The 20456-nt window shown below is 41.2% G+C and overlaps 1 protein-coding gene across 4 annotated transcripts in view; it reads left to right on the forward strand.

The window, feature by feature from the left end:
* Window positions 1-20031, forward strand: part of ASB12 (ankyrin repeat and SOCS box containing 12) — a 108880-nt gene extending 88849 nt beyond the window's left edge. Inside the window, exons 1-3 of one of the 4 annotated variants that reach the window (XM_027608694.2) lie at window positions 1346-1415; window positions 18437-19283; window positions 19709-20031. In XM_027608694.2, the coding sequence (XP_027464495.1) occupies window positions 18458-19283; window positions 19709-19842 (960 nt within the window). In that variant the 5' untranslated portion in view covers window positions 1346-1415; window positions 18437-18457 and the 3' untranslated portion in view covers window positions 19843-20031. Of the gene's footprint in view, window positions 1-1345; window positions 1416-17318; window positions 17459-18436; window positions 19284-19708 lie in introns of those variants that run through there. The other 3 variants (XM_027608693.1, XM_027608695.1, XM_027608696.1) reach the window with 3 other exon arrangements.
* The last annotated feature ends 425 nt before the right edge of the window (window positions 20032-20456 follow it).

A 20456-nucleotide genomic window follows, 5' to 3' on the forward strand; every position in this document is an offset into this window, starting at 1 on the left:
ACACATATAAGCTACCAAAACTGAAACAGTAGGAAATAGAAAATATGAACAGACCCATAACCAGCAAAGAAATTGAATCAGTAATAATAATAATAAAAATCTGCCAACAAACAAGACTCCAGGGTCAATGGCTTCTCAGGGGAATTCAACCAAATATTTAAAGAAGGATCTGTTCTTCTCAAACTGTTCAAAAAAAAAAAAAAAAAAGAAGAAGAAAGAAAAGAAAGAAAGAAATGGAAGGAAAATTTCCAAACTCATTTTATGAGGCCAGCAGGATCTTGATTCCAAAAACAAAGACCCCACTAAAAAGGGGAATTACAAGCCCATATCCCTGATGACATGGATGCAAAATATCTCAATAAAACACCAGCAAATCGAATTCAACAGTACATTAATAGCATTATTCACCACAACCCTGTGGGATTTATTCCTGGGCTGCAGGAATGGTTCAACATCCACGAATCAATCAATCTGATACACCACATTAATAAAAGAAAGGATAAGAACCATATGATAACCTTAGCCAGCTTTTAGTTCTGGCATTTTTGCATTTTATGAAATAGAGTTGTTTTCATATCTGATTTTCCTAATAAACTGTGAGCTCCTTCAGGGACACCATGTCTGTCTTTTCTGTGTGTTCTTCCTGCATCTAGAACCTTACACATAGTGGCTACTTGATAGTTTCTCCATAAAAAGGTTCTTAGACATGATCAGATTGTTTATGGTGTACTTTGTATACCAAACCTAGGCTGGCATTTTTTCCCAGAGGGAAGAGGAAGCTGCCTTCAGATTCTTTTTGAGTGACACCTAAAACAGATAATGTGACTATTTCTAAAAGTATCTCCCTATGACTGCCTTCATTTAAAGACAACCAGGGAGAGAAAATGATACTCTTAAGCACTGAACTTTTGTTTACTGTTTCCTTTGCTGTGCAGAAGCTTTTTATCTTGATGAAGTCCCAAACGTTATTTTCGCTTTTGTTTTCTTTTTTTAAAATTTTTTTTATGTTAATCACCATATATTACATCATTAGCTTTTGATGTAGTGTTCCATGATTCATCGTTTGTGCATAACACCCAGTGCTCCATGCAGAATGTGCCCTCTTTAATACCCATCACCAGGCTAACTTATCCCCCTACCCCTCCTCCCCTCTAGAACCCTCAGTTTGTTTTTCAGAGTCCATCGTCTCTCATGGTTCGTCTCCCCCTCTGACTTAATCCCCTTCATTCTTCCCCTCCTACTATCTTCTTTTTCTTTTTTCTTAACATATGTTGCATTATTTGTTTCAGAAGTACAGATCTGTGATTCCTTGCCTTTGGAGACGTGTCTTGAAAGAAGTTGCTGTGGCCGATGTTGAAGAGATTACTGCCTGTGTTCTCCTCTAGGATTTTGATGGATTCCTTTCTCACCTTGAGGTATTTCATCATTTTGAGTTTATATCTCTGTATGGTGTAAGAGAATGGGAGAGTTTCATTCTTCTGTATATAGCTGTCCAATATTCACAGCATCATTCATTGAAGAGGCTGTCTTTTTTCCATTGCATTTTTTTCCTGTTTTGTCAAAGATTAGTTGACCATAGAGATGAGGGTCCATATCTGGGATCTCTATTCTGTTCCACTGGTCTATGTGTCAGTTTTTGTGCCAGTACCATGCTCTCTTGGTGATCACAGCTTTGTGATATAGCTTGAAATCAGGCAATGTGATGCCACCAGCTTTGTTTTTCTTTTTCAACATTTCCTTGGTGATTTGGGGTCTTTTCTGTTTCAATACAAATTTTAGGATTGTTTGTTCCAGCATTTTGAAAAATGCCATTGTATTTTGATTGGGATGGCATTGAAAGTATAAAATGGGAGAAGATATTTGTAAATGACACTAAAGACAAAGGACTGATATCCAAGATCTAATACACCAACTAACTCTACACCTTAAAGAACTGCAGAAAAAGCAACAAATGATGCCTAAGCCATGCATTAGAAGAGAAATATTTAAAATTAGAGCTGAGATCAATGAATTAGAAACCAGAAACACAGTAGATCAGATCAATGAAACTAGATGTTGGTTCTTTGAAAGAATTAATAAGATCGATAAACCACTGGCCAAATTTATCCAAAAGAAAAGAGAAAGGACCCAAATTAATAAAATTATGAATGAAAGGGGAGAGATCACAACTAACACCAAGGAAATAGAAACAGTTATTAGAAATTATTGTCGACAACTATATGCCAATAAACTGAATAATCTTGGATGAAATGGAGGCCTTCCTGGAAACTATAAGTCGCCAAGACTGAAACAGAAAGAAATTGACAACCTGAATAGGCCAATAACCAGTAACAAGATTGAAGCAGTGATTAAAAACCTCCCGAAAAACAAGAGTCCAGGGCCTGATGGATTCCCTGGGGAATTCTACCAAACATTCAAAAAAGAAATAATACATATTCTACTGAAGTTGTTTCAAAAAATAGAAACAGAAGGAAAAATTCCAAACTCATTCTATGAGGCCAGCATTACTTAATCCCCAAACCAGGCAAAGACCCCATCAAAAAGGAGAATTTCAGACCGATATCCCTGATGAATATGGATTCCAAATTCCTCAACAAAATCCTAGCTAATAGGATCCAACAATTAAAAGGATCATCCAACAAGACCAAGTGGGATTTATCCCCGGGATGCAAGGATGGTTCAACATTCGCAAATTAATCAATGTGATAGAACACATTAATAAGAGGAGGGAGAAGAACAATATGGTCCTCTCAATTGATGCAGAAAAAGCATTTGACAAAATACAACATCCTTTCCTCATTAAAACTCTTCAGAGTATAAGGATAGAGGGAACATTCCTCAAGTTCATAAAATCCATCTATGAAAAACCCACAGTGAATATCATCCTCAATGGTGAAAAGCCAAGAGCCTTTCCCTTCAGATCAGGAACACGTCAAGGATGCCCACTCTCACCACTATCATTCAACATGATACTAGAAGTCCTAGCAACAGCAATCAGACAACAAAAAGAAATAAAAGGTATTCAAATTGCCAAAGAAGAAGTCAAACTCTCTCTTTTCACAAACGACATGATACTTTATGTGGAAAACCCAAAATAATCCACCCCCAAATTACTAGGACTCATACAGCAATTCAGTAATGTGGCAGGATAAAAAATCAATGCACAAAAATCAGTTGCTTTCTTATACAATATCAACGCAACTGTAGAAAGAGAAATTAGAGAAACGATTCCATTTACAATAGCACCAAAAACCATAAGATACCTCGGAATAAACCTAATCAAAGAGGTAAAGGATCTATATTCTAGGAACTAGAGAACACTCATGGAAGAAATTGAAGAAGACACAAAAAGATGGAAAAATATTCCATGCTCATGGATCAGAAGAATAAACATTATTAAAATGTCTATGTTACCCAGAGCACTCTATACCTTCAATGCTATCCCAATCAAAATTCCAATGACATTTTTCTAAGTGCTAGAACAAACAATCCTAAAATTTGTATGGAATCAGAAAAGACCCCAAATCACTAAGGAAATGTTGAAAAAGAAAAACAAAGCTGGGGGCATCACGTTGCCCGATTTTAAGCTATTTCACAAAGCTGTGATCACCAAGACAGCATGGTACTGGCACAAAAACAGACATACAGACCAATGGAAGAGAATAGAGAGCCCAGATATGGACCCTCAACTCTATGGTCAAATAATCTTTGACAAAGTAGGAAAAATCATGCAATGGATAACAGAGTGTCTCTTCAATAAATGGTGCTGGGAAAATTGGACAGCCACATGCAGAAGAATGAAACTCGACCATTCTCTAACACCATACAGAAAGATAAACTCAAAATGGATGAAAGACCTCAATGTGAGACAGGAAACCATCAATATCCTAGAGGAGAACATACGCAGTAAACTCTTTGACATCGGCCACAGCAACTTCTTTCAAGATACATCTAAAAACCTAGTGAAACAAAAGCAAAAACGAACTTTGGGACTTCATCAAGATAAAAAGCTTCTGCACAGCAAAGGAAACAGTCAAAAAAACAAAGAGGCAACCCACAGAATGGGAGAAGATATTTGCAAATGACACTACAGATAAAGGGCTGGTATCCATGATCTACAAAGAACTTCTCAAACTCAACACCCAAAAAACAAATAACCAAGTCAAAAAATGGGCAGAAGATATGAAAAGACACTTTTCTGAAGAAGACATACAAATGGCTAACAGACACATGAAAAAAATTTCATCATCATTAGCCATCAGGGGAATTCAAATTAAAACCACTTTGAGATACCACCTTACACCAGTTAGAATGGCAAAATGGACAGGGAAAGAAACAACAAATGTTGGAGAGGTTGTGGAGAAAGGGGAACCCTCTTACACTTTCGGTGGGAATTCAAGTTGGTACAGCCACTTTGGAAACCAGTGTGGAGGTTCCTCAAAAAATTAAAAATAGAGCTACCCTATGACCCAGCAATTGCACTCCTGGGTATTTACCCCAAAGTCACAGATGTAGTGAAAAGAAGGGCCATATACACCCCAACGTTCATAGCAGCAATGTCTGCAATAGCCAAATTGTGGAAAGAGCTGAATTGCCCTTCAACAGATGAATGGATAAAGAAGATGTGGTCTGTATATGCAATGGAATATTACTCCATCATAAGAAAGGATGAATACCCAACTTTTACATCCACGTAGATGGGACTGGAGGAGATTATGCTAAGTGATATAAGTCAAGCAGAGAAAGTCAATTATCATATGGTTTCACTTATCTGTGGAACAGAAGGAGTACCATGGAGGACATTAGGAGAAGGAAGGGAAAAATGAAAGGAGGGAAATCGGAGGGAGAGATGGACCATGAGAGACTATGGACTCTGAGAACCAAACAGGGTTTTATAGGGGAGGGGGGCGGGGGGATGAGTTAGCCCAGTGATGGGTATTAAGGAGGGCACGTATTGCATGGAACACTGGGTGTTATACGAAAGCAATGGATCGTGGATCACTACATCAAAAACTAATGATGTAGGTAAGGTGGAGCAAGATGGTGGAGGAGTAGGAGACCTGGATTTCGTCTGGTCTCAGGAATTCGGCTGAATAGGGATCAAACCATTCTGAACACCTACAAACTCAACAGGAGATTGAAGAAAAGAATAGCAACAACTCTCTGAACAGAAAAGCGACCACTTTCTGGAAGGTAGGCCGTGCGTAGAAGTGCATCCGAGGCGATATTCAGGAGGATAGATGGCAGGGGAGGGGGCCTCCCTCTGCCGCTTCTGGCAAGTGATAGAGCAGTGGAGCACAAAATTTACAAGTCTGCTTCGCGAGGGACGTCACTCCAGTGGCTAAGTGGAGGGTGGAACTCTCTCTGGGACAGTGTGATCTCAGGACCCTCGGAGTTACAGAAAGACCGGGGGTGCCTGAGTGCGGCAGAGCTCCCAGGTATCGGAGCGGGAAACCCGGCTGCAGAGGTGGAGCCGAGGAGCGGGCTCTCTGCTTGGTGTAGCCATAAACCGTGATCTGTGGCACAGTCGGGCCACGGCTTTTCCAGCAGGGACCCAACAAACGGCAGATCCAGGGAGATTCCCCTTCTTCCCCCGGGAGGAGTGGCATGGGAGCGCACCACATGGATCTGCTGGGTTTGGAGACTCCACATGGGGTCGGGTGCCAGAGATAGAAATGCTCAGTCACAGGCCAGGTGAGCACGGAGTGCGGCTGGAGACCAGGAAGACAGGAGTGACTGACTGCTTTTCTCTGGGGGCACACTGAGGAGCGGGGCCCTGAGTTCTCGGCTCCCCTGGGGTGGAGATTGGGAAGCTGCCATTTTCACCCTCATCCTCTAAAGCTGTCCCGAAAGCTTGCAGGGAACAAAATCTGAGAGCAATCCCGAGCAGATTGCTTAGCCTGGACCAGCAAGGGCGGGGCAATTCCACCTCCAGCAAAGACACTTGGGAACCACGGCAACAGGCCCCTTCCCCAGAAGATCAGCACGAACAGCCAGCCAAGACCAAGTTTACTGATCAATGAGAACGGCAAAACTCCAGCGCTAAGGGAATATTGCACATAGAATTCATGTTTTTTTTACCATGATTCATTAGTCTTTCAAAGTTAATTTTTTTAACTTTTTTTTGAATATTTCTTTTTCCCTTTTTCAACGAACATTTTATCAATCCCTTTTAAAAAAACCTTTTTATTTTTCATTTTTAGAGTCATATTCTATCCCTTCATAGTAATTACCCTTATTTTTGGCATATATATATAAAATGTTCTCTTTAAAAATTTTGAGATACAGTTTCTTCTAACATATCAAAATATACCCTAAATCTCTAGTGTATGCCTTTGTTCTAGTCTCCTGCCTGATCACATTCTCTCCCCTTTTTCTTTTTTCTTTCTTTCTTTCTTTCTTTCTTTCTTTCTTTCTTTCTTTCTTTCTTTCTTTCTTTCTTTCTTTCTTTCTTTCTTTCTTTCTTTCTTTTTCTTTCTTTCTTTCTTTTTTTCCTTCTTTCTTTCTTTCTTTTTCTTTTTTTAATCCTCTTCTTTCTTTTTTCAAGCACCTTATAAATACCTCTTTTAAAATTTTTTATAATTTTCCTCTTTACAGTCATATTCCATCCCTTCATTGTATGAACCCTTATTTTGTACATATATAAGTCTTTCGTTCTTTAAAATTTTAGGAGGCACTTTCTTCTAACAAACCAAAATACACCCACAATCTAGTGTGTGGCATTGATCTATGCACTAGCCTGATCATATTTGATCATATTCTTTTTGTTTTGTTCTGTTTTTGTTTGTTTTTATTTTTTTCTTTCTCTTTCTGTTTCTTTTTTCTTTCTTTCCCTTTCTTTTCCCCTGGTTTCAGGTCTTTTCTGATTTGTTTAGAGTATATTTTCTGGGGATGTTGTTACCCTGTTAGCATTTTGTTCTCTCATTCATCTGTTCTCCTCTGGACAAAATGACAAGATGAAAAAATCACCTCAACAAAAACAAAAAGAGGTAGTACCATTTGCCAGGGACATACTCAATATGGACATTAGTACAATGTCGGACCTAAAGTTCAGAATCATGATTTTAAAGATACTAGCCGGGCTTGAAAAAATCATGGAAGTTATTAGAGAAACCCTTTCTGGAGAAATAAAAGAACTAAAATCTAACCAAGTCGAAATCAAAAGGCTATTAATGAGGTGCAATCAAAAATGGGGGCACTAACTGCTAGGATAAATGAAGCAGAAGAGAGAAGCAGCGATATAGAAGACCAAATGATGGAAAATAAAGAGGCTGAGAAAAAGAGGTAAACAACTACTGGATCAGGAGGGCAGAATTCGAGAGATAAGCGATATAATAAGATGAAACAACATTAGAATAATTGGGATCCCAGAAGAAGAAGAAAGAGAGAGGGGGGCAGAAGGTATATGGGAGCAAATTATAGAAGAGAACTTCCCTAATGTGGGGAAGGAAACAGGCATCAAAATCCAGGAGGCACAGAGAACCCCTCTCAAAATCAATAAAAATAGGTCAACACCCTGACATCTAATAGTAAAACTTACGAGTCTCAGAGACAAAGAGAAAATCTTGAAAGCAGCTCGGGAGAAGAGATATGTAACCTATAAGGGTAGAAACATTAGATTGGCAACAGACCTATCCACAGAGACCTGGCAGGCCAGAAAGGACTGGCATGATATCTTCAGAGCATGAGACGGGAAAAATATGCAGCCAACAATACTATATCTAGCTAGGCTGTCATTGAAAATAGAAGGAGAGAGAAGAATCTTCCAGGACAAACAAAAATTAAAGGAATTTGCAAACACGAAACCAGCCCTATAAAAAATATTGAATGGGGTCCTCTAAGCAAAGAGAGAGCCTAAAATCAGCATAGACTAGAAAGGAACACAGACAATATACAGTAACAGTCACCTCAGAGGCAATAAAATGGCACTAAATTCGTATCTTTCAATAGGTACCCTAAATGTAAATGGGCTAAATGCCCCAATCAAAAGACACAGGCTATCAGATTGGATTGAAGAACAAGACCCATCGATATGCTGTCTGCAAGAGACTCATTTTAGACCCAAAGACACCCCCACATTGAACGTGATGGGGTGGAAAACCATTTACCATGTTAACGGACACCAAAACAAAGCTGGATTGGCAATCCTTACATCAGACAAATTAGATTTTAAAGAAAAGACTGTAATAAGAGATGAGGAAGGACACTATGTCCTACTTAAAGGGTCTATCCAACAAGAAGATCTAACAATTGTAAATATCTATGCCCCTAACATGGGAGCAGCCAATTATATAAGGCAATTAATAACAAAAGCAAAGAAACACATTGACAACAATACAATAATAGTGGGGGACTTTAACATCCCCCTCACTGAAATGGACAGATCATCTAAGCAAAAGGTCAGCAAGGAAATAAAGACTTTAAATGACACACTGGGCCAAATGGACTTCACAGACATATTCAGAGCATTCCATCAAAAGCTTTGGGATGCAGCAAAGGCAGTCCTAAGAGGAAAGTATATACCAATACAAGCTTTTCTCAAGAAACAAGAAAGGTCTCAAATACAGAACATAACCCTACACCTAAAGGAGCTAGAGAACAAAACAGCAAATAAAGCGTAAACCCAGCAGGAGAAGAGAAATAATAAATCTCAGAGCAGAAATCAATGAAATAGAAACCAAAAGAACAGTAGAACAGATCAACGAAACTAGGAGCTGGTTCTTTGAAAGAATTAACAAGATTGATAAACCCCTGGCCAGACTTATCAAAACAAAAGAGAAATGACCGAAATCAACAAAATCATGAATGAAAGAGGAGAGATCACAGCCAACACCAAAGAAATACAAACAATTATAAGAACATATTATGAGCAACTCTATGCCAGCAAATTAGGAAATGGATGCATTCCTAGAGATGTATCAACTACTAAAATTGAACCAGGAAGAAATAGAAAACCTGAACAGACCTATAACCACTAAGGAAATGGAAGCAGTCATCAAAAATCTCCCAACAAACAAAAGCCCAGGGCCAGATGGCTTCCCAGGGCAATTCTACCAAACATTTCAAGAAGAATTAATACCTATTCTACTGAAACTGTTCCAAAAAATAGAAATGGAAGGAAAACTTGCAAACTCATTTTATGAGGCCACCATTACCTTGATCCCAAAACCAGACAAAGACCCCATCAAAAAGGAGAATTACAGACCAATATCCTTGATAGACGTAGATGCAAAAATTCTCACCAAAATACTAGCCAATAGGATCCAACAGTACATTAAAAGGATTCACCATGACCAAGTGGGATTTATCCCTGGGCTGCAAGATTGGTTCAACATCTGCAAATCAATCAACGTGATACAATACATTAACAAAAGAAAGAACAAGAATCATATGATCCTCTCAATAGATGCAGAAAAAGCATTTGACAAAATACAGCATCCTTTCTTGATCAAAACTCTTCAGAGTATAGGGATAGAGGGTACATACCTCAATATCATAAAAGCCATCTATGAAAAACCTACAGCGAATATCATTCTCAATGGGAAAAAGCTGAGAGCTTTCCCCCTAAGGTCAGGAATGCGGCAGGGATGGCCACTATCACCACTGCTGTTCAACATAGTATTAGAAGTCCTAGCCACAGCAATCAGACACAAAAAGAAATCAAAGGCATCCAAATCAGCAAAGAGGAAGTCAAACTCTCACTCTTTGCAGATGATATGATACTTTATATGGAAAACCCAAAAGACTCCACCCCAAAACTGCTACAACTCATACAGGAATTCAGTAAAGTGGCAGGATATAAAATCTATGCGCAGAAATCAATGGCATTCCTATACACCCACAACAAGACAGAAGAGAGAGAAATTAAGGAGTCAATCCTATTTACAGTCGCACCCAAAACCATAAGATACCTAGGAATAAATCTAACCAAAGAGGCAAAGGATCTGTACTCAGAAAACTATAAAATACTCAGGAAAGAAATTGAGGAAAACACAAAGAAATGGAAAAACGTTCCTTGCTCATGGATTGGAAGAACAAACATTGTGAAGATGTCAACGTTACCTAGAGCAATCTACACATTCAATGCAATCCCCATCAAAATACCATCCACTTTTTTCAAAGAAATGGAACAAATATTCCTAAAATTTGTATGGAAACAGAAAAGACCCCGAATAGCCAGAGGAATGGTGAAAAAGAAAAGTAAAGCTGGCGGCATCACATTTCCGTACTTCAAACTCTATTACAAAGCTGTCATCGTCAAGAAAGTATGGTACTGGCACAAAAACAGACACATAGATCAATGGAATAGAATAGAGGGCCCAGAAATGGACCCTCAAATCTATAGTCAACTAATCTTTGACTAAGCAGGAAAGAATGTCCAATAGAGAAAAGACAGTCTTTTCAACAAATGGTGTTGGGAAAATTGGACAGCCACATGCAGAAGAATGAAACTGGACCATTTCCTTACACCACACACAAAAATAGACTCCAAATGGTTGAAAGACCTAAACGTGAGTGAAGAGTCCATCAAAATCCTAAAGAACACAGGCAGCAACCTCTTCGACCTCAGCCGCAGCAACTAGAAATATTGCCAAAGGCAAAGGAAGCAAGGGCAAAATGAAATATTGGGATTTCATCAAGATAAAAAGCTTTTGCACAGCGAAAGAAACGGTCTACAAAACCAAAAAACAACCGACAGAATGGGAGACAATATTTGCAAATGACATATCAGACAAAAGGCTAGTATCCAAAATCTATAAAGAACATATCAAACTCAACACCCAAAGAACAAATAATCCAATCAAGAAATGGGCAGAAGACCTGAACAGACATTTTTCCAAAGAAGACATCCAAATGGCCAACAAACACATGAAAAAGTGCTCAACATCGCTCGGCATCAGGGAAATCCAAATCAAAACCCCAATGAGATACCACCTCACACCAGTCAGAATGGCTAAAATTAACAAGTCAGGAAACGACAGATGGTGGCGGGGATGCGGACAAAGTGGAACCCTCGTACACTGTTGGTGGGAATGCAAGCTGGTGCAACCCCTCTGGAAAACAGTATGGAGGTTCCTCAAACAGATGAAAATAGAGCTACCCTATGATCCAGCAACTGCACTACAGGGTATTTACCACAAAGATACAAATGTAAGCATCCGAAGGTGTACATGCACCCCAATGTTTATAGCAGCAATGTCACAATAGCCAAACTATGGAAAGAGCCAAGATGTCCATCGACAGAGGAATGGATAAAGAAGAAGTGGTATATATACACAAAGGAATATTATGCAGTCATCAAAGGGAATGAGATCTTGCCATTTGTAACAACGTGGATGGAACTGGAGGGTGTTATGCTGAGTGAAATAAGTCAATCAGAGAAAGACATGTATCATATGACCTCACTGATATGAGGAATTCTTAATCTCAGGAAACAAACTGAGGGTTGCTGGAGTGGTGGGAGTGTGGGAGGGATGGGGTGGCTGGGTGATAGACAGTGGGGAGGGTATGTGCTCTGGTGAGCGCTGTGAATTGTGCAAGAGTGTTGAATCACAGATCTGTATCTCTGAAACAAATAATGTAATATATGTTAAGAAAAAAAAAGAAGATAGCAGGAGGGGAAAAATGAAGGGGAGTAAATCGGAGGGGGAGATGAACCATGAGAGACAGTGGACTCTGAAAAACAAACTGAGGGTTCTAGAGGGGAGGGAGGTGGGTGGATGGGTTAGCCTGGTGATGGGTATTAAAGAGGGCACGTTCTGTGTGGAGCACTGGGTGTTATACACAAACAATGAATCATGGAACACTACTTCAATAACTAATGATGTAATGTATGGTGATTAATATAACAATAAAAAAATAAGAAAAAAAACTAATGATGTATTTTATGGTGACTAACATAACATAATAAAATTAAAAAAAGAACTTCTCAAACTCAACACCCAAAACGCAAAAAAAAAAAAAAGGGCAGAAGACATGAGTAGACACTTCTCCAAAGAAGACATACAAATGGAAAAACTGTTTATCCTCATTAGCCATCAGGGAAATTCAAATCAAAACCACATTGAGATACCACCTTTCCCCAGTTAGAATGGGAAAAATTGACAAGGCAAGAAACAATAAATATTAGAGAGGTTGTGGAGAAAGGGGAACCCTCTTACACTGTTGGTGGGAATGCAAGTTGGTACAGCCACTTTGGAAAACAGTGTGGAAGTGCCTCAGAAAATTAAAAATAGAGCTACACTATGACTCAGCATTTGCACTTCTGTGTATTGATCCCTAAGACACAGATGTAGTAAAAAGAAGGGCCATATGCATCCCAATGTTCATAGCAGCAATGTCCTCAATAGCCAAACTGTGGAAAGAGCTGAGATGCCCTTCAACAGACGAATGGATAAAGAAGATGTGGTCCATATATAGAATGGAATATTACTCAGCCATCAGAAAGGATGAATACCCAACTTTTTCATCAACATGGTTGGGACTGGAGGAGATTATGCTAAGTGAAATAAGTCAAGCGGAGAAGGTCAATTATATGGTTTCACTTATTTGTGGAACATAAGGATTAGCGTGGAGGGCATTAGGAGAAGGAAGGGAAAAATGAAGGGGGGGAAATCGGAGTGGGAGATGAACCATGAGAGACTATGGACTCCGAGAAACAAACTATGGGTTTTAGAGGGGAGGGGAATGGGGTGATGGGTTAGCCTGGTGATGTGTATTAAGTAGGGCACGTATTGCATGGAGCACTGTGTGTTATACGCAAACAATGAATCATGATACTCTATATCACAAACTAATCATGTACTGTATGGTGACTAACATAACAACAACAACAAAAAAGGAACTGAGCTTTTGACAAAGTTTCCAGTGCTGTACATATTTGGTTTGTTGCCTTTGGTATGAGAAGAGTGGGAGAGTTTGTGGGCATGTTCTTTAGGCAGAACTGAGGTTACTGTATTGGGGAGGCCTTTATAAATGAACAGGGCTTTCTCGAACTTTCTTTTAAAAACTTCTTAAACTTTACTGATACATGTTCCAGTATGGTAGTCTCTGCTTCTCACTGTCCTCACTCTTGGGAGTGGAGGCAGGGTGGTGTGAGGGGAGAGCAATGTGTTGCTGGACCTTCAAGAATGGAAAAAGGAAATTCAGAGAAGCTAAGCTGGGGAGGGAAAGAAAAGAGTCCCTGGCCCAGAGGGAGATGTAGTAGAGGAGGCTGGGCCTTCTCAGGCCCCTTGGTGGATAGGTGAGAACACCCACAGTGCAGGAACCTGGCTCTTTTGCTTGTTTCAAAGGTGGGATGGGTAAGCAGGGACACACTAGAAGCCTGAGGCCTTGCCTCACCAAGCACCTGTCTATCTGTCAGTCAGACCTTTCAGGACTTCCCTACAAATGCCCCTCCCCTCCTTTTGCTGGGATGGCTCCCAGAAAGGCACTAGTAAGATAAGACTGCCCTTGAAAGGGGGTGGAGGTTAGCCTAAAATTAGCCCCTGGACCTGATGCCTAGCCTTTCAGCAGTGTTGTTAACAGTGGAAACCAAGGACCTGCCTGCTTAGGCCTCAGGGCAAATAGGGGTTCCCTGTGGAGGAGAAATCAGGGCCCAGTGCTTTGCAGAGGGGCAGCAGCAAACTCCAGGCAGCCTGGCCTCAGGCCAAAGCCCAGTGAGTATCTGGAGCCTGGAACCCAATGATGCTGCCAGGGAGGAATGAACCCTTAGGGTTGCAGGCCTGTGGACCTGTAATCACCACCCTTCATAGGTTTTTCTTACTGGATCTGGTTTCTGGGGGTGCTTGGGCGATTGGTAGGGAAATCTGTCCACACAGGGAAGGAGGGTTATGATAATGGCTTCCTGCTATATCTGTCCCAAGAGGGTGTGTGTGCCAAGGCTCTGGGGTCCAAATGGACCTTCAAGAATGAAGGAAATTGTGGTTATACAATATAGGGAAGGTAAGGATTTGTCTTTGTGTCCCTGTGTGTTATTTGTCTTTATTGTGGTGTGCATCTGGCTGGACTCAAAGGCAGAAGGGCAGAGCTCCTCAGGTTGTGGGGAGGAAGGTAAAGCTTAAAAATAATCTACTAATGCCTAGTAGAGGACTGTTTTAGGGCCCACTGAAACCAACCATTTCCCTGTAGTTCTTAACATGTATTCATAGGCCCACATGAGGGCCTTAGATAGAATTTAAAGGGTACAAAAACATGGATGAAACAATTACCATTTTTTACCTCTAATCTCTAACTGAAATTTACCATTTCAAGGATGAGCAGACAGCAAATGGCAGTAGTATTACCAGTTCCTATAACTTGGTCACCAGAAATCATATTTCATATCATATTACACTTGTGGACAAGATCTGAAAATGTCATTTATTCTCATCATCACTTAGAAAATATTAATAGATCTTGGTATTTAATGTGTTAATAAAGAACATTTATTACTATATCATACAGTTTAAAAAATAGCTGTATTTCAACATAATTGGTTTCCTTTAATGTTATGTATTTTATTTTATGTATTGAAAACCATTCTGAGAGGGGATAAGAGACTTAACCAAATTTCCATAGAGGTCAATGCCACACAAAAAGGCTTAAAACCCCTGACCTTTGGGGATCAGGAAGGGGATCCTAGCACATAATGGTCACATAATAACTCTTAGCTTAATAATCACAGCAAGGTGAAGTTAGACAATAGACTAATTAGATTTTCTTATCCTATCTAATAAGGCACAGTTCACTCAAGTACCCAAGTCAGTGGGTCCATGACTTGATCACTCTATGGAGGTTCATTAGATGGGCCCTACTGTGGACTCCTGGTATGACGTTTGTGAGAGCTTCAGCATTTCCTTCCATACTCCCTGCCCTCTTCATCTCCCTGGAACCAGCCTCCCCTTCCATCAAATAGTAAGGGAATCCCTATTGGCTGTCAGAAGAAATAATCTGTAAAGAAATCTTCCATGACTGAAGTCCCTGGAATTCAGCATGATCCTCAAAACTGAGGATTCTGGGAACTGCAGTGTAACTCTGCTTAAGGCAAGGGGAAGGGGTATGTGTTTGTTTTTCAAGTTGAAATAGAAAGAACAGGATGGGCAGTAGGGAAACATGTATCTATTTCTGGCTCTGCTATTTCTTTGATGTAAGGTACCTGGCAAATCCCTTCCCTCTCAGACTTTGGTTTTCTTCATCTACAAAATGGGGATGATATTACCTGTCCCACTATGTGAAATAGCTTTGAAAAGCACAAGATTATAGGTGTGTTCTGTGTTCTCGCTAATGAGACAATTGACAATAGCCATGTGACCTTAGAAAAAAGTCCCTGCTCACCTCTGAGTCTTGGGTTTTGTATCTCTAAATTAAGGGAATTAAATGATTTGATGCATTCCAGCTCTGAGGTTATAGGACTTTAAGTAAGGGAGCAATAGGAGAAATTGGAGACCTAGGTAATAATAATCACTTGGTATTGCAATTACTGAGTTACTGACTACTATATTCACGTGGTATTCTAACACTTAACTCATTTAATTATTAATTTAATTATTAACTTACTTAATCCTAACAATAACCCGCTGAAGCAGGTACTACTGTCATCTTCTCTTTACAGATGAAGTAGGCACAGAGAGATTAAGTGATCTGCTCTAGGTTACACAGCTACTAAGTAGTGGAGCTGGGATTGAAGCAGAATTCCAGACAATGCCTTACCACTACTTTATATGGCCTCTCATTCTGCAGTGGGTGTAAAACAGACCCATATAAAGGAGTTACAATACAGTGTCATGACTGCTATAGTTATATAAGAGTACAGACTCTGGAAGAACTAACCCATCAGAAGGAACTGCATGTGACAGAAACAAGCATGATGTATATGGAGAGCCATCATTTCTTTTCCGTTATTGCTGGATCATGGGGTATAAGTAGAGGAATAAAAGAAAGTGAGCCTGGAGATGTTGACCAAGATTTGCTCATAAAGGACCTATGATCCAGATTAAAGTATCTGGGCTATACTCTGAAAGAAAGTGGAACCACTAAGGGATTTAAAATGGGATTGACACAGACAAGATTTGTATTTTTAAATGATCACTTTAGTTATAATGTGGAGAAAATATTGAGACGGAAAAACAGCTAAGAGACTACTACAGCAGTTGACACAAAGAATGATAGGGGCTTAGGTAAAGCACTGTCAATGGGAATGTCTGAAGGGCGTGGTCTATAGAGGTCTCTAGGAAGTAAAATCCATAAGATTTGATGAGTAATTGGATGAAGGTCAGACAAAGAGATAAGAAGACTGAAACGAGTCTTGGGTTTCTGGTTTGGTTGACCAGATGGATAGTGAGAAACAGCTATGGATCAAGTTTGGTGATGATGGTGATGGTAGTGGTGGCGTGATACTGCTGACTTTGAAGCACCAGAAGAAACTCAGTGAATACATACTTTTTGCTGAAAAGAGATCTGGGGGGCTTGGAGTGATAAATTTGAAATCATTGGAATTAACATGAGAGCTGCAGCTCGGGGACTGGAAAGAAGAGGATCAAGGAAAGAACAAAGGGGAGCATAATTATTTCAGGGTAGAACATAGGGGAGAAAAATCAGGAGAGTGTGCTGGTCAGGAAGGCAAGGGAGGAGTATGAAAGAGAAAGTGGTCAGTGGGAACAGATGTACCAGGAAGGCCACAAAAAGAAAGATCTGAGAAGCAGCCAGAAGATTTAACCACAAGGATGACTTTTTAAAGAACTATTTCAGTGTGTGATTGAGGAAGGGTGACTGCAGAGGGTGAAGAAGTGAATGGAAGATAGGGAAGTAGATGGTAGACAACTTTTTGGATATGTCCAGTGTAAAGAGAGAGGTAAAGAGAAAAGTAGCTAGAGTGAGACGAAGGACCATAAAAGTGTTTGTTTCCTAAGATGGTTGAGGGGAAGGAGCCATTGAGGAGGTTGAAGGGGCAGAGAGAGGAACCTCACCTTTAAAGACCTAATATATGGTAGCTCTTTTCCTCTGAACAGCCCCATGAAGCAGGGACTATCATTTCTGTCTTGTAGATGAGGAAACTGAGTCCCAAAGAAGGGAAGAGATTTGCCCAAGTCTTCTTAGCTAGGAACTAGGGGTGCTCAGTTGCAAACTTAAGTCTGTCTGATTTCTAAAATCCTTTACTTATTATTGCATACCTCAAATGCATAAATAATAAGACCATATATGGAGTTGATGCTAGTGGGTGAGGAGGGGCCCAAAGTTGAAGGAGACCCCACCCACCCACCTCACAGTTTTTTTCTATGAGGTATGTACCTGAGGTCCCAGGCTAACAAAGAGGGGTGGAGATAGACAGTGAATAAAAGGAGGTCTGTGGCCCTAAGAACATGGCTGCAGGGTATGGGAGAGTAGGGAGACATGAGCTCGAAAAACCTACCAGCTTATCCTGATGACATTACAAACTAAGGTGGGTGACTTTGGCTTTGGAGCACTAGGAACAGGACAGGTAAGGTCAAGCAGTTAAGTCAGTTATTGGGCCATGGATAATTTTATAAAGCCTGGGGATAATGGTGAGAGAAGAGTTGAGGGTTGAGGCAAAGGTTCTAAACTGGGTGGGGCAGAGATGACAGGAAAAGGTTTGACCTAAAGGGATAGGGAATCCATGGGTTCCAAGGAGGTGCTGGGAATCAAAGGGACTTCTGTATTGAAGTGGTCCTGGGGAATAAACCAGTTGTCCACCAAAGAGGACTTGCCCTGGAAATGACTATTTCCTGCCATCTCTTTGATTTCATTTTACTTGAAGTGTTCTTTGTAATGTCATCTCTTTATTTAATCAGTAAATGTCATTCAACATCCATTTCCTGTGTAACTCTGTTGCCTAAGCATAAGGCCTGAGTCTGAGGGGAGGTCACATATAAAGGACTGTGAGGAGGTTGAACTTCATCTAAAAGGCTGACAGGTGGAATTGAGGGCTTGCCCCGTGAGGCTAATGTCAGAATGCTTAGGGATGATAACTTGACACCACAAAACAACATTCTGCTGACCTAGCAACTGCCAGACCAGAGCCACCTCATTAGTCCACACATTCTGAACTAAGGAAGTTGCCTCTACCAAATTCCCAGTTGTGGTATAGGTGGAGTTTATACACTGAAGCACAGATAAGTGCAAATATAGTGTGAAAGTTCATAGCTAAAGTCTAGTTGTTATCCTTTGGAGTCCCTGAGCAAGAGGAGGAGATTAGGGAAGGTTTCCCAGAAAGTAGGAGTTTGAAGGTCAAGCAGGACAGCATATGCAAAGTCACCAAGCTGTGAAATGGCCTGATGTTTTGGAAGCCATCTCTGAGCCCTAAAATGAGATGGAGTAGGAATTGGAAGAAGGGGGCCCGTCAGTGAAGAGCCTGACGGTAAAGGGTGGGGGGCAAGGGCTGGCATCTAGGCTTTTTTATGTGGGCCCTCAGTCTTCCCCCAATATTTGTCACCCACAGACCTGACATATCCTCCTGCTCATGAAAATAGTTCTGCTCCGATCAATCAAGATGAACCTCATGGACATCACCAAGATTTTCTCCCTCCTGCAGCCCAACAAGGGGGAGGAGGACACCGACATAGGGGAGAAGCAGGCTCTCAATCAAGCAGTGTATGACAATGACTCCTATACCTTGGAACAGCTTTTGTGCCAGGAGCGTTATAAATGTTTCATCAACAGTAGAAGTGGCTGGGGTGTTCCTGGGACACCCTTGCGCTTGGCTGCTTCTTATGGCCACCTCAGGTGTTTGCAGGTCCTCCTGGCACATGGTGCTGATGTTGACAGTTTGGATGTCAAGGCACAGACGCCACTTTTCACTGCTGTCAGCCATGGCCATCTGGACTGCGTGCATGTGCTTTTGGAAGCTGGTGCCTGTCCTGGTGGTAGCATCTACAACAACTGTTCTCCCGTACTCACAGCTGCCCGTGATGGTGCTGCTGCCATCCTTCAGGAACTCCTGGGCCATGGTGCAGAGGTCAATGTCAAGGCTAAACTACCAGTCTGGGCATCAAACATAGCTTCATGTTCTGGCCCTCTCTATTTGGCTGCAGTCTATGGGCACCTTGACTGTTTTCGCCTGCTTTTGCTCCATGGGGCAGACCCCAACTACAACTGTACTGACCAACGCCTATTGGCTCGTGTCCCACAGCCCCACACCCTCCTCGAAATCTGCCTCCATCATAACTGTGAACCAGAGTACATCCAGCTGTTAATTGATTTTGGTGCTAACATCTACCTTCCATCTCTCTCCCTGGACCTGAACTTGCAAGATGATAAAGGCACTGCATTGCTACTACAAGCCCGAGGTGAGTTTCAAGCAGCTCAGCTCTATGGACCTTCTGGCTTTGAGGTCCAAGGGCCACAAATAACCCCCCAAGCCAATCCTTCTAGGATGAGTTGGAGAAACTACCATCTTCCTCCCTCTCCTAGGACCCCAGTGGAGAAGAAGTTACAGATTCCTTATTAGGAAAGGGATCACTAAGATAAGGTGGGGGATAGCACTAGCAGAATTTCTGGTTCTGGCTCTGCCAATGACTGTTTTGTGGCCTTGAGCATGCCCTATCTAGGCCTCAGTGTGTTCCTATCGGGCACCATGCATTGAGGACAGAGGGGGGGATTTCTTAGAAGGGAGAAAGCAGTTAGGGCTGCAGGAATCAGGGCAGGGTGGATGCAGGCTTGGATGAGAGAATTACACTGAGAATTGCTTCTTATGACCTGTTTCTCCTTGTAGCTACTCCACGGTCACTACTATCACAGGCCCGTTTAGTTATCCGCAGAGCTCTGCACCAGGCCAGCCAACCACAAGCCGTCGACCAGCTGGATATTCCCCCTGTGTTGATTAGCTACCTCAAACACCAACTGTAATCTTGCAGCCTTACCAGAAACCCACAATGCCTACGAAAACCACCTGGAGATCCAGGTAGCTGGAGGACACTACAGCTCTACCTATTCACCTGGAGCTGCTATCCTGTATTATCCTCCACAATAAGATCCTCATCAAAATAAATCCTGGTGGCTGCTCTCCTGTATTATCCTCCACAATAAAATCTTCATCAAAATAAATCCTGGTGGCTCCTATGACTGCTATGTGTGTGTGGGGGAGGGAGGTTCACTGGGGAAAGGGGTCTGGTTGGCCAAGGGTAAAGATGGTAATTATCTGGCATTTGACAGGCATAGGAGTCCTGGCCACTGAAAGAGAAAAAAAAAAGTAACCCAATGGCTCACACTTCCTTCAAGATTCTCAAGAAAATTTAGAGCTGTGTTATCCTTAGAAACAAGGTCCTGAAGAATTCAAGTGGATGGAAGGGTAGCATCTGCTTGCTCAGCCTTGTACCTCCATTCACTTCTCTGGCTGCTACAAGGAACCCTTTCTGGGGCTGTCACCAAACCCTTATTCCTCTGTCAAGTAACTAAGAATCCTCCCATTCATTCACCTTGAATCATAGACAGCATTCCCACTAGTTCAGTTTATAGTCAAG

Source organism: Zalophus californianus, chromosome X (genome assembly GCF_009762305.2).
Source record: "Zalophus californianus isolate mZalCal1 chromosome X, mZalCal1.pri.v2, whole genome shotgun sequence".
In the NCBI taxonomy this organism is placed as follows: Eukaryota; Metazoa; Chordata; class Mammalia; order Carnivora; family Otariidae; genus Zalophus; species Zalophus californianus.